Raw genomic sequence first — 15,310 nt, forward strand, 5'->3', positions numbered from 1 at the left:
TTTCTCAAGCATCCTAAAAGCACTGCTCTTCATCTGAAGGAGAAAACTGCAGCCTCTTTCCAATGTCACCTTGAGCATCTCAATGCAAGTTTTACAGAATGCAGTTAAAAAATAAATATCCATTTATATTTAAGATTTTTCTTAAGTCTAGTGAAATTCCCTTCCTTAAGACATTCTGTCCACTTCTAAGTACAAATTTTACCTTTAAGCACACTGATCTGCACTATCACATTCACCTTGTTAGGTAAATCATGAGGTTAAAACATGGTAGTACACAGAGATCATAACAAAAACATTGCTCACAGGAAGTCACAAACACAAATATAATCCTGGTCTCAAACTACCTGGACTGCAACATTCCACACAACTCAAAAAGCAATACAGTCCAGACTAGGCTTCCTGTTAGCAGTCTAAGGAAAAATTCTATTTTTAAAGCATCTATTATTGAAGACTTTTCAGGTAATTTTAAAATATCTTATATTTTTAGTTTTCTTCATGTAAGGAGAACTTGTAACACTTCAACAGGGGAAAAAAAAGTTTGTAAAGATTTCTCTACACAGAAAAAAGAAAATAGATCTTACAAAATCCTTCCAAAATATTAAATGTTATAGTTCTATGAGTCAGGGTAGAACTTGCAATAAATTAATTTAGCCATACTTCCACATTCTTATATGTCTCCTTTAAGGAAGAAGAAAGAAGAAGAAGCAGATAATGGAAAAAGGCAGTGTACCCAAAATGACATGCATCTGTATATCTAATCTGTTTAATTTACTAAAGTATTATTCAAAAATAATTAATATAACTTCACTTATATAATTAGCTATCATTATTGATGAAAATTACAACAGCGTTTTAATCTGGAAAGAAATAAGTTAGATTTACTGTAGATAAACCTTCTGCATATCGTTCCCTAAGAGTGATCACTACGCAAACTTTTTAAAAATAATGGCTAAAAAAGTCAAAGCTACATTCTATTCTCTACTTTACCCTATCAAGACCAAAATATCCTAAAAAAAAAAAAAAAAAAAGCACATATTTCTGATAAAATTTACAACAATCACAGAATTGAAAAAGCTGTAGTTCCTGATTCAAATTACACAGGTGTGGAAGAAGAATGCATTCCAGGTAATAGGGAGGACAGCCATGTACTGCCATCCCAATACGTGCTGCAGAAGTCCCACCTACTCTGCTTCCATAAGCAGAGCACTCCACAGGGAAACACAACTTTGAGACATGTCTGAGAGAGAATATTAGCATATCAGTGCATCCAAAACTATTCTAGACTGTGTGAGAAACCAGAGTTGTGCTATTTTTGTTTATATGAATTATTTGTGTGCACAGTGTCTGCTTGCTTTTTTAGGCAAACAACAGAGGGCACTCCCTCAGGCATCTGTCTTACAAGTCAAAAGGCAGAAAACCAGACCACAACAACAAGGGAGATCCCAGGCATGCAAAGCAAAGGAGACAGAAAACAATAAGAGAAGAGCAAACACTTCTCTGGGAAGAGTAAACTTCGACAAAATCTGACTGTATCTGACATTTAGGAGGAGAAAAAAATATTGTTGGACTACAAACCCCATGCTGCTTATTTTTGAAAGCAGAAAGATCACAGCCACTGGCAATGAATTCACTAGGAATTACAAACATGATGCTGTGAAAAAGCAGACAGCTGTTCAAACAGACTTTCTGGAAAGCCTAGTTCTAATTTTTTTTACTTAAAACATGCTTTTGAGAAAGGAACTGAAAGTCATCCAGGCAAGCATGATCATTATTTCTGTCCATTTTTACTTTGAGTCTTACACAATTTGTTACAACCCAAAGGCTTTTTTTGTTTGTGAAAATCCATTTCAAAAGCACTTAACCCCAGCAAGTACCTACATTACTGTACTGGAGCTTACCTGAATTGCTAAAAGCAACCCACAGGGATAATGACTTTTTAAACTACCCAATCTTTACCTCAGGTTTTCAAGCAACTGCTTGCATTTTCAGTACCACAAAAAAAAACAAGGGAAGCCAAACATATCTATTAATATATAGCTATATTTATCTTTTAATTTCCAGGCTGCATCAGCCACCCATCTGGCAGTCTTTTTCATCACACCCTGGAATCAGCTTCTGTTTGGCAGAAGCTTGTGTTCTGCTGCAAGCCTTTGCATATCTGTGTGTTTGAGTAGTTCAGTGAACCTGAGCAGCCCTGCCATCTACACCTGGGAGAACAGCAAAATGTAGGAAAGGGATGTACAATCTGCAACACTAGAGGTTAATGCAGGGCTGAAGTTATAAAGAGCTTCCACAGGAAACAGTATTTTCTTACATGTTTCTTCAGAGTAAATGACCAGGAAAAGACTTTGGCAGCTAAGGTTTTTCTCTGTAAATGATAACATTTGTTCTTAAATGCCTCAGTGTTAGAAAAGAAAGGAAATCACAATCTAAGAGGTTCTGGGTTACTGGGAAGGTGCCTTTGTCCAAGCCACTCCCTGAAGAATATCCAGGTATGACTTGGGTAACTTCACTCAGTAAAGAAAAAAGGTTCTCTTTATTAATCTGCTTTAGTATAAACATTCCTTTCAAATCAGTTTCCAAAAGCATATTTGGTTGTTTTCCTTTGCAAAATATTTTACATTCCAGCCATGAAGCTTGTTGGCCCATCTTAAACAGTATACCACTCAATAATGATAATATTTTCTACACATGGCACCTGCATCTCAGATAACCCTGTGTATTTCAAATGCCTGTTTAGTTTTCAAAAGCAAATCTCTGTCTAACTTGCATCTGTCAATAGTGAAGGGCTGCTTCCTTCCCTGGGGACTCCATTTTTTTTTTTGCATTTGCACAAACCTGTAAGTAACACTCCTCAAACAGTAACATTTATTTTTAAAAAATATTAAAGTCTTCTTATGCATCTTCATGGTCTGGTAAAGAGTGTAGCTTGGGAATGAAAGTGGGTGGTTGGATTTCTGAATTGGGCCATTTGCGCTTTCTTTACAAACGTTTTAATTCAGCATGTCTCTAAATAATTTGGTAGTCAAATACTGACAGGTTCATTCCTTACTTTTTATTCTCTGCTCTGGAATTATTAATAAATGGCACCTTTACAAGCCATTCACTTTCCACCAAAAGTAAGCTTTATTGAAAAATAAGTCAGGAAAAAAGAAATTCTGCTGTATTCATTGATTTACTAGCATAGTCTGAATGCCTTCGAACTGCTCCTGAGAGTGTCATATATACCTCCCTTAGATAATTTCTTATACTAGGTTTTATTTGGTTTTGAAACACAAGCCTAACTTTAAGTGCTATGGGAATCTGGAGACATCTCTAATCTCATCACTGCCTAGTATTCACTATGAAACATGCCTTTACATTTTTTTATCCAGTAAACACACAAGCAGAAATGCACTCCTCAGAATAGCAATTTAAGAGAAACATCCCTCCCCCCAAAACTAAGAAACATGACAGTGAGAGAGAAAAACCAGAAACGAGATCAGCTTCTCTTTGAAGGTCGGTACCTTTTCCTGGACAAAGCTGGCGTACCCCAAGGAGAGGGGAGAGAAGTCTCATTTGTCAGGCAAGGAGGGATCTGTTCTGCATGACTACAGACAAAACAGACAGGGGTAGGACAGAGAGGTTAGAGAAGAAACCAGAGGCCATAAGCTTGTTAGTTTTACAAAAGCACCAATAAAATTGTTACTTGGATCCATCCTTTAGAAAGAACACAGATGCCAAAGGACAAACTGAACAACAGCCTCAGGTGAACACAGACATGCAAAGTGTGCACAGGTCTTGTGGTGTGAATCTGCACTGCTTGTTCATTGCTCTGCTGAGAGTTACTGATAACAACAAAGCAGAACATCTTTCAGTGTTCGACAGCAGACATTCAGAGGAGAAAAGTAAAGCTTCAGTAAATTAGATATAACCAACAGGAGTAAGAAATAAAGTCAATGTAAATTCAATAATGAATGATGAACAGAAAATTTAAAGAAGAAAAAAAATTCACTGAAAATAACAGCTAAAAAAAAGGGAATTTAGTGGGGTATCTTACGCAACATCACCATGTGATTTACTTACCCCATTGTTTCCTCATTCTCTATTGTTAGCCAGTGTCAACTTCTACAGTACAAGTAACACACTAAATACAAATTGTCCTCCTGCTTTAATAATGCTTCAAAATAAGATCAAATAAACTGATTTCTGAAGTTGGCTTTTTGGTGAGTGTGTCAGAGTGTGAGTGTGTGTGTGAGTTAGAGTGGTTTTTTTTGTTGGTTTGTTAGTTGTTAAAATTTTATTTAAAGAAGAGAAAAGCATTAAGATCTCCTGCTTTGGGGGCAAGACAGCCCATGTTATTAAAACAGGGTCACATACATTCAAAGCAAAGGCTAGGGTATAAATAGCTTAAAGGTCCTAGATACAAAGTTTAGGTCTGTGTTTCATGTTTTGTACTTTAAACTGTGGCAAAAACTACTTTAAGACCAGCCAATCTTCAATACATACTTCACAAAGTTTTGTTGTCATTTTGAACCTTTAAAACACATTTCTGTTCATTTTCAGTCTCATTATGATTTAAATTCAAGTTGTTTCACTGTAGGAGAGTCTCCCAGTTAATTTTAAAATACCAATAATTTACAGACTACCTAGAACTTTAAAGAATAAGCAAATCCATGTAAAATAAGATGTCCATTTTATGTGCTAGCAAGGAGAAAAAGAGGCACAGGGAAGGTCTTATCTTAGTCTCTAACACTACTTGAGAGATGGTCATAGCAGTAGTGTCCATCTCTTCTCCCAAGTAATAGTCAAAAGACAAGAGGAAATGGCCTCAAGTTGAACCACGGGAAGTTTAGATTTGATATTTGGAAAAAAATTTTCACCAAAAGGGTTATCAAGCATTGGAACAGGCTGCCCTCAGATGGAGCTGAATTATCATCCCTAGGGGTCTTTAAAAGATGTGGAGATGTGACACTGAAGGACATGGTTTAGTGGTTGATTTAGTAGTGTCAAATTTACAGTTAGATCTGATCCTTAAGAGTATTTTCCAGCCTAAATGATCCTATGTTTCTACATAAATCATGGTATTATTTAATAATTTACTTTAAAGCTCCATATCAAATGAAATATGAAGTTAAAGTATGACATCCAACACCCAAATTTTCATTTCACTTAATAAAAGCACAGAAATACAGTATTTCTAATGATGATAATGCAACCTGTCAGCCTAGCAACCAACAGGTTGCTTCAACACATCAAATATAACCATGAACTGATATCTCTATATTAACTGCTGCCACAATAAAAACATCCAGCATCAGAGAGAACGCCGGACACCCTGGAGAACACCAGCAAGCTAAGTCATTATTTGGTCAGATGTTGACACCTTATCCTCCTCTCAGTGGAGTGAAGGAAGAAAGAAGTAGATTAAAATGGAAATACAAAAACTTGCAATGAAGGTATCTGAAGAGAATTATTTCAGGGAACACTGGCATAGGGCAGGTAGAGAAGATGAAAAAAAAAAAAAAAGCAAAGGTCATACCTGTCAAAAGAATCTGTTGCTACCTTGTAGAGGTAAATAAAAAGTTTGCTGCAGTGCCTTAGAGTGGGTGACACAGAATCCAGGGATATTAGGTCATCGTCCAAAAGTCTTTGAAACAGTTGTGTATTTGAAGGGAAGACATTCAAGGGACTTATTTTCCTCAAGTCTGAGAAGCAGCCAAGTAATCGAACAGCATCTGCCAGTTTTTCATACTGGATCTCTGTCTTGAAGAAGTGAGAGTTGGCTGGCTCATAGCGCATTGCTGCAGTCAATGTGCAGAACACAGTGTGAAGCAGTTCAAACACTTGGTTCTGGTTTACTTTTTCCCAGCCATTCTTAGGTGGTGAGCACAAAGATCTTTCCATGGCAACAAGTAAAGATGTGACATATACAAATCCACCAACTTTCCTGAAAACAGTTCTTGTGCGGTGACTCTCTCTAAGTACCAAGAGTAGGGCCTGTGGACAAAACAAACAATCAAAACAGGGAAACGACAGCAACAACAAGCAGCAGCATTACAAACAGCCTGGAAAAAGGTAGAAACATTTTTGTTCACAAAACACTGTTGTACTAGCAAAATCCTTGTGTCATTTGTCAGAACCTGGTAATGCCTGAAGTCTCTAAAGATCAACTTTGTACTACAAAAATTCTCATACTCAAAAGTTTACAAAATAATAAAAAAAAAAAGAGTAGGGGGGAAAGTAGAACATTGCCTCTTATTTAGAAATAAGAAATTACCTTCCAACAGAAAAGACCTGACCAAGCCCAGAATGTAACCCAGAATTGTAAAGTAATTCTCTTAGTGACAAGATGGAGAATATCTGTTAGAAAGATATCTTCTCTGCCATCACACATCACAAACAATCTCAAACAAGAGCAGGCAAATAACTTCTTGCAGCAATGAAAAATGTAAACCTTGGAGCATCCTAACAGTCTCCTAGAAATCAACAATGCGGAATCACCTGGCAGCTATGAAGCCATAAGAAGCCATAATGACATTCAAATATAACAACTCAGTTAGCAAATTCAGGCAGTAAAAATTAGCCAAATATGCCCACTTATTTTTCACTTTCCTCTATAAATCTCTAAATTGAAACTATGACTATATTTTAAGAGTTTCTTCTCACAAGTAAGCCATAGAGAGAAACGAAAGTGGATAAAACCTTACTTGCTGAACAAATAAATGCAAAGCCATGGTATAAACAGCAGAAAATGCATGAACTTAAGTACTAGAGAATAATACTCATTATCTGTGAAATCAGGGGTTGGAGAAGCCCCTCCACATTGTTACAAACAAATAAAAAGGATACCTGCCATGGGAAGTTTGACCCACGTGTGAATATAGAATGTAGAAGAAAAAGTCTCCCTACAGAAAGCATCATAAACAACAGAAAAATGTTAATGATACAGAAAATAGGCCAGGGGGAATTTTCCATGACCGAAAGTTTACTTCTTCAGAATCAAGCTGCTTTTTTAAGCACTCAGAAGACGGGTAGTGAAATAGCAAGACTGTCATTCCTCTGAAGGCACTATCTCCTTTCCTGACAAACTTGAACAAACAGTAAGAGACACATCACCACACTGTTCTGGGCTGTCAGTTCCATAACCAAAACTTCTGAGAACAGCACCAATGGAGGACAAGTACAATAGGTCAAAGGAAAGACAGAAATACTGATTTTCTGTTAAACCCTCTGGGAAACTCCAATATCTTTTCTTTCCCCATAAGTATGGTGAATAACACATATTTGAATAACAAAAATTGGTGAAGAACTTCATAGACATTACACAGTAAATAAACAGTTTTATTACCCAGCTTTCCTTTCATATGAAGGAAATATGAATAATACGAAGCTGTTCATCTGCCAGAGAAGTAATACGGGCTCCTTTGAACAGAAATTAACCTAGATGTCCGAGTTCTCTTCATTAAGACTCATTTACTTTCTACTATTTGCCTGAACTTTTCTACCCTAAAATAAATCAGTATTTTGTCAATTTAAAAAATAATATTAGCGACTCTTAGGAGAAATTGTGGGTCCAGATTAGCAAATGAAACACCTAATACAGCAGGAAACAGACAAGAGTTTTCTTGCTTCTTCCTCCACTCCCAGCCTTACTTTCTTACTATTCCACTATTTTGCTTAAGCAAGAAAGTTCTTCAGCTTTATCTTCTATTGTGATCATTACAATTTGCATTTATATTAATTATTTCAGCATTCATAGATACAAATTGGTAAAATAAGATGCCACATGAAAATGCAAGCCAGAGCTGAAAATAAATGCATGCTATTTGCCTACTATTTTTCTATACATATTCCCATTATTTTTAACTGAATAAGACCCCACCAGGGAAAATTATCATAACTGCAGAACCTCATTTTCTATCCAAAAACGTGGTGACGCTAAAAACATATTCACTAGATTACATCTCCAGTTCTGAAGCCTACCATGGACAAATGGTAAAAAAAAACCCAAAAAACCATGGATCAAAATATATGTATTTCAACTCCAGAGACAATCTACATACTACCTAAACACCACCCATCCAATCCAGCTCAATCCAATGTCCTTCTCAGTGTTTTCCCTTTTGGAACCACACCTTAGGAGCAAGAGTACTGAAGAACATTTCACCTACCCTTAGGATGTCAGTTTTGAGTTGTAGCTCTGTAGGTGGGGCTGAGTGCATCAGCCCCAGCAGGGTGCCCATGTCATCCTCTCCACTGGGTGACAATACCAGCTGCTGGATGATCATCAGGGCGTGCTGGCGGCACTGCGGATACTTCACAATATTGTGCACGCACCTGGCACCACCAAACTCCCTGAAAATGCCTGCTCGGAAAGAGGGTGGCAGGGTAAGCGCATTAAGAGTAAGCAAAATATCACCAATGGCAAATAATGACAACAAAACAACATCAAAGGTGTTAATTTTCATTTTACATTTCTACAGAATGAAGGGCAGAGTTTTATCTCTATGGATGTGCAATGATTTTCTATTATTTTTCCTCCCCTAACACAAATAAAAATAGAACTTCAGTGTCTTCTGACAAAATTTTTCACTAAAGGCATTGTGTACATGGATTGAGGTCAGCTCTAAGAATTTCCTCAATAATTCTGTTACTCCAACAGCAGTTACTCTTTACATGTTAGAGGTCAAAGGGTCTCAAGATGAAATAAAAAATGTACCAAACCCTCCGTGTTTTGTGAAGACCACATACTGTTCTGGTTTAGGGAAGTGTTTATCTCAAATTTAGCAATGACCTAAATGCAATATGAACTGAAAATATAACTGGGATGTTTCTGGACACAAGCACTGGTTGAGAAGTGGTTCAGTCTATCCACATAATTTTTAAGATTCTACAGAAGATTTTTTGTGGCAAGACCTATCTCTGTAGAGATTAAGCTTAAGTCAAACAATGTTTTTCAAGTATACTGGCTACTGCAATAAGCAAAAATGATAAGAAAATCAATTCTGAAAGCATTACAAACCCCAAAGTAGAATATATATTGTGGGAGGGGGTCCCAGGGTTAGTCCACCTGAGATGCCCTGGGAGACCACTTCTGTACAATTTTCCCACTTCCCCTGATGCCAATCATCTATCCCTGTTCATGCCCATCATCGTTTGAGCTATCCCTTTGTTCTGGAATGTTCCTTGTTCTTTATGCTTTCATTGGTTCCCTCTTGTTAGCCACCCTTCCCTCTGTCCCCATCAGTCCTCTCTCTGTTGGTCATCCCTACTCCTCCCCTGTATCGATCGGTCCATTACTGGCTGGTTTGTACCCCGACCCTCCGATCCCGTTTCTGATATTTACCTTACCCCGCCCTCGGGACCGCGCGCTCAGAGCCCGCTCCCTTCCCGAGAGGGTGTCTCCCTGCACCTCTGACTTGTCTTCCCCTCAATAAAACCCTCTGGGAAACACAGCAGCCTGAGCATCATCCCACCTCAGTGGAAGCCTTGTTTTAGCTATCCAGCACCGGCAGACCGTTACTCTCCATGACATTCCCGGCGGGACACAGGTCCCGGCTGCCACAATATATGGCATATATAATGTGTGTTTAATACAGTGTCAGCACCTAGAATATTGCCCTATGTTAATTACTGAAGATGAAAACTGACTGGGGTAATGGATCAATGTTGCATTACTGCATCAAAAGGGATCATTTTCCATGTGAATATAAACTCAAAGAGCAGTTTAAGTGACCAAGTTCAGGATAAACAAGTTGATTCCCTCTAACATATATATATATATAGATATATATATACAGACACGAATCCCACTATCCATTTCCTGCCTCCTGCTTTCTCTGATGTCCTTTGGATGAGAGATGGAGTCAGTATAAAAGGAGAGGCCTCAGACCTTGAGATAGGTGAGCTTGTTGCACCCCTTCACAGGTATAGCCCATCTCCTTTGTGATCAGGTTTTCATAGAGACTGAAGTAACATTTTATATTTCTCCCACTCTCAATCTAGGTTCTCAACTATCCAGTGAACCTGTGTGAGTCTGGACATCCAAATTTCCTGTTGAAATGTAGTTAGCAGTTCTGCAATACTCTGGAAAGTTTATCAGAGACTGGTTTAAGATCAAAAACCAAGCACTATGTGTGGTATGAATCACTGCAAGGTTGTGCCTACTTATGCTTGTGCGATGACCTGTAACGTCTGCTGGCCTCTGGATACAGTGCCACTGCGCCCACATCCCAGTACAGACAGCAGCCAAACTTTTTGACAAATAGTTTCTCAGCTCCACCTGTATGTTCTGTCCTACTCCTGAACTGGGAGAGCTATTGATGAAATGAGGCCCTTGAATTCTCCAAGATTCTTCAGAAACATCATGTGTGGCATCATCCCAAAGTGCCAATGTCTTTTACACTCCTGCTGTTGTTTCTCCAGTGGCTATTCAGAGATTAAATCAGTCCTGAGAAGCAGCAAGAAGGTCCTGATGGCTGATTGATGCTTCCTAGGTGAAGTCAGGAATGCCATCTAACAGCAGCCAAGGGTTTGTCACAATGCAGGTGGATGCTATCACGATCTCAAAACCACTAAGTCTTGATTAATGAAGCATAATACAAAACTACCTGATTTAAAAAAGGACAATTGTAACAGAGCCCTGTTTGTACATACTGACTGGGAATAACTCTTTAATAAATATGAAAAAACATCTTTAATTAAAGTCATTACATTAAGTAGACATGACACAATGAACACTGAACTACATTTCTAATTATGTGCTTAAATTTTTGAATATCCAAACAGTCTAACAAGCACTAACATGAATTATTATGGTACTGTTGAAGAGTGATGGGGTGTGGTCTTACTTTGCCTTCAAGTAAACAATACTAAAGAAATTTAAGTAAAACACTGTCTTATTCTCCTTATTTTATGCACTCTAGGCTATGCTGTCTATTCTCTTTGCTGGGAAAATCTGGCCAGAGCGAAAGTGCATTTCAGTGTATTTGCGTACTGGCCTGAAGATACAAAGTCAAGACATGATTTTCTTTATACATATCTTGACAACAGCCTCTTCACTCACCTGCATTTGTGTTTGATCCTTGTAGTAGTACTGTTAGGGTCTCCATAACCAATAAAGCCAGCTGCTTTTGGTCCTCAAATGAACTGTTTCTTGAATCCACTAAAAAAAATTTGAAGCCAAAGTCATAGAAAATATCACTCTTTTCAAAGATGCTTAATAATTTCCACCAACACTTTTATTTTCTTTGCTTCCCCAGAGAGCATGCAGCCCCACCATTTTCCAAAGCAAGCTGAGGTTTAGTCTACACATGCATTCCTGGGAAAGCTTAACTATGAATCATATGAAAAGTTAATTTTATAAAGACAAGAATTTAAACTGAGGATTTAGAGCACTGTGAGCTCCACCGTGAGTGCCTGACATTGCAGCTACTGTTTCTTCAAGCCACAAAACTACAGCAGTTGAAGATTAACTACATCTGTTCTTGTTCAGTTTTCAGTACTTGAAAAGAGAAATTCTACACAAAACCCACAAAACTACACTCACATAATTACAGCAAATGTGCTGATTGCTCAACAGGTGCAGCAGATCAACATGGCAATTGGTATAGTACACGTAGAGAAACACTCCAGGAAAAATAGTGGGGTTTTGGTTATTTTAAATTACTCTAATAAAAAGTAAGCCCCAACAGAAGGACATGTGCACCCTGATTAGATGACAGTTTCATATATTTATTTACAGGAACATAAGAACTGATGTGTTTTCCAATGGAGTTGAGGGGAATAAAGCTTTCTAACTAACCTATAGCTACCACTCACTAATGAAGCTTCATACAATTAAACACAGGTGAAACACACAGCAGTTATGGTTAAAACTTAAGTGTCACTGATGCACACAAGCTCGATTGCAGTTTGAACGAAGAATGTAAAAAAGATTGTCTGTGTGTGCATGTAGGCTCCTATGTCACGTGGCAGAGACTGCTCTGGAGGCCCAGCACCTGTGCAGCTTATCTGCGATGCTCCAGTCTGGAGATAACTGATCCTAATTTTTTTTTTTTTTAACACTTAGAAAAATATAGACCCAGCTTATAAAAAAGTCTCCTATTAAGAGCTCAGATATGCAATCTATAGTATTTTTTCAAAGTTGGGGCTAAACACGACGTTATATAAGTACCTTTTGTTAAGAAGAACAGTGATGTTATGTATTGCCCCTATACTTTTTTCACATTAAGTAACTAATATTGAACCAGTACATCAAAAAAACACTTAGAAAGGAAAATATGAATTTGTACTACTTTGCATTCATACAGTATCATTCATTAAAGTTTATCTCAAGAAATTGAGAGAAGCAATTTCAATGAGATTTTAAGATGGCACAGTAGTCCTCAGCAGAATTCAGCCCTTGAGGTACATATTTAGACTCTCCCATTTCTCATAAATGGTAGACTCTACTATTTCCAGCCAAAAAAAGACAAGTATTAGAAAAATGGAAATGCACACACTACCTTGATCATTCAGTGCTTGAGCAGGATCTTTCAAAAGGGCTGCATATTTATGAAGAAGATTTACCATCACCTCCAGAAGCCCCACTTCCCTGAAGACATCCTTGAAGATGTAATCATGACGGGTGAACTTCAAGAGTGTCTTCATGGCAATGATGCTACACTGAAAAGAAGTGCTGGATTTTAAAAGGATGCTCACACTGATCAGTTCTTTACAGGGTATGTAATTCAAGCTGAAGACAACCAACTCCAGCATCTCAAAGTATTTGGTCTGCACTTCTGGAAGTTTAGGAATTTTCTCTGCAAACTGAGACAATGTGTGCTGCGATTCCAAAATGAAGTAGTTGGCATTGTCCGCCATATAAATATTCGTGATGGCATCAAGGATGATTTGTGCTAGATAGTTGGTTTTTGCTCTCAAAAATGCATTCTGGAGTACAGAAAATGCTTGAATATTCCTCACACTATGACCTAAATCAGGAAACAAAGTGGGATGGGAGGAAAAAGGAAAGAGAAAGTTCTTAATCATCATAAACAATGACTACACTTATTAATAATGACCTATGCATTTTAATAAGTAGGAATAAAATAATAATGTATGATGTCACTTTTAATAAAAAAGTCATTAAAATTAACTTCAAAAAAGCCTCTGCACAACCACTTACACTGCGAATTCCACAACCTACTATTCTTTAAGATGGCATCTTTGATAATAAGAGTTTATGTAAGCAGCTAAAGATGCCTATCAAAGATAATTTATTTAAAATAGGTAAGTACATTTATTTAGTGTTAAAACAGGATACAGTCCTAGAGACAAAACAAAGCCTTCCCATCACGTAGCCAGGCCATAGGAGAATTCATTATAGCAACAGCAATATGTTCTGTATTTCATAATGTAGAACACAGCCCTTGCAGCTGGGTATTAAAAACCTTTGGCAGGGTCCAGCACTATTAACAATTAAGGAATTGAAACACAGGGAAAGAGTTGTAAAATATAAAGTAGCTGCAATATTAGCACACAAACACCTCACAGCTTTAAAGCCCAGTCACATTTCTTCTTTTAAGTACCTTCAAGTTGATTGAAATCTCATTCACTCAGCTAACAAATGCACCATTTATGAGTGTGCCCCAAAATTTTCTATGCGTAGATATTATTCTATTCAAAAGATGTCTCAAATTTGACTTTTTAAACTTCTGTAGGAATAGTACAAGACACAGTGGATAGATCCCACAATACAGAAAACAACTAACGGTAAAAAATAAAAATAACTATCAAAACATACAATCAAGAGTGAGAACTTTAAAGACATTCTAAACAAAGCATTTAGGAAGTTTTAACAATAAAATCTTTTTTTTTTTTTCACAAATAAAGGTATATGCAAACTGTTAACCTAATTTGAAAACTCCTTTCATAAACAAAAACTTCTAATGTATTATTAGCACATTGCTATGGCATGCTACTGTCTTCATTTTTGTAAACTAAATTGTCTAATTGAACTAAATTCAATTATCTTCATGCCTAGTCTCTCCACCTTCCATTTCAGTATTTTTCCAGGAGGCAAGAGAAAACTCCCTTATAAATGAACATTGGAACAATTTCACATTTGGAAGAATATTAGTTATAACACAGTTGTTCCTAAAAGGACTTCTTTACATGCTATCTTTACTATGAAAAATGTTCAAATGAGGGGATTTAGGGCTTATTAAATGTGACAGGAACATAACAGTGCCAGACACAACTACTAATATTCCAACTTAGTATCAACAGTTGTTCCAGGCAATCAAGTAGATTAATAAATTATTTTTGATTTATCAGGAAGACCCCTGAATAAATCAAATTCTAACCAGCTTTTCACAGTTCAAGAACTAAAATTATTTAAATGGAAATAATTGAGAAAATCAGTAAATTGAGAAAACACAGTCTTCATAAAAAGACAATTTGCCAACTTTATGAAAAGCAGGTAAAAGGAACAGAGATGTCCTGACAAATACCACAAAGTTAAAGAACTCTTTTGCAGATTGCAACTGACCATGGTTCTCTCATAATATTGTATCAGAAAAGCTGATTCACCTTAAAAAAATTAATATTATTATCAAAACATGGAGAAACTAAACTCTTGAGTGTTCACCTTCTTTCTCTATTTAGTGCAAAAGAAAAACAATTCCTTAGAACAATGAACTCTCTCCACAGCAGAGAAAGGAAGCCACTGCCCAAGGAACCTAGGATGTATATTCATTAGTTTATACATCTATCAGTGCAATCCTAGAACAAACTTTTCTTGTGCAGTGGTATATCTCATAAAAGTTCAACGAAGTAGCTCCACAGTCACCATTAAATTCCAAACTCCTTAGCTACATACAAGACTAACCTGAATTTTAATTTTATGGACAGGATATGGAACATAAGTTTATTTTTATATAACCCTTTCTCCCCCAAGACATTCCTCAACCTTCTCTCCAAATTGTAATTGACTGTGGTTTCAAGCACACCACAGATTTTATCATTCTTATCACACTGGTGATGAAATAACAGATTTCAGCTCACAAGTTACATTTGCCTAAGCTGACAAAAGCTAACAGAAAGCAATGTGAAGTAGGGAAAGGATTTTACAAAAAAAAAGAAAAAAAAAATCAAGCCAACACATCAGCCATTCATATCAATTTAGTAAGAGAGCAGCTTAAAAAACTATAAATCAAATCAGTGCATCTTTCCATTAAGATAATCTCTTCAAATCTCCATGTAGAAATCTTTGCAGTGAAGAGGCTGGACCTGTCCTCAAAGACAAAAGTCCTAAGCTTTTTTCTTTGGGTACCAATCCCATAAT

The 15,310-nt window shown here is 37.0% G+C and overlaps 1 protein-coding gene across 10 annotated transcripts in view; it reads right to left on the reverse strand.

Annotated features, from left to right (window-relative positions):
* The window catches only part of WDFY3 (WD repeat and FYVE domain containing 3), a 152,295-nt gene that overhangs the window by 64,176 nt on the left and 72,809 nt on the right, over positions 1 to 15,310 (reverse strand). For 7 of the 10 annotated variants that reach the window (XM_077783021.2, XM_021541461.4, XM_021541465.3 and 4 more), the window contains 5 exons: positions 12,489 to 12,956; positions 11,048 to 11,146; positions 8,154 to 8,347; positions 5,522 to 5,979; positions 3,507 to 3,590 (listed from right to left, as the gene is read on the reverse strand). In XM_077783021.2, coding sequence (XP_077639147.2) covers positions 3,507 to 3,590; positions 5,522 to 5,979; positions 8,154 to 8,347; positions 11,048 to 11,146; positions 12,489 to 12,956 — 1,303 coding nt within the window. The remainder of the gene's footprint in view (positions 1 to 3,506; positions 3,591 to 5,521; positions 5,980 to 8,153; positions 8,348 to 11,047; positions 11,147 to 12,488; positions 12,957 to 15,310) is intronic. The other 3 variants (XM_077783020.2, XM_021541464.4, XM_085579286.1) reach the window with 2 other exon arrangements.

The sequence above is a fragment of the Lonchura striata genome, chromosome 4 (genome assembly GCF_050655825.1).
Source record: "Lonchura striata isolate lonStrDom1 chromosome 4, ASM5065582v1, whole genome shotgun sequence".
NCBI lineage: Eukaryota > Metazoa > Chordata > Aves > Passeriformes > Estrildidae > Lonchura > Lonchura striata.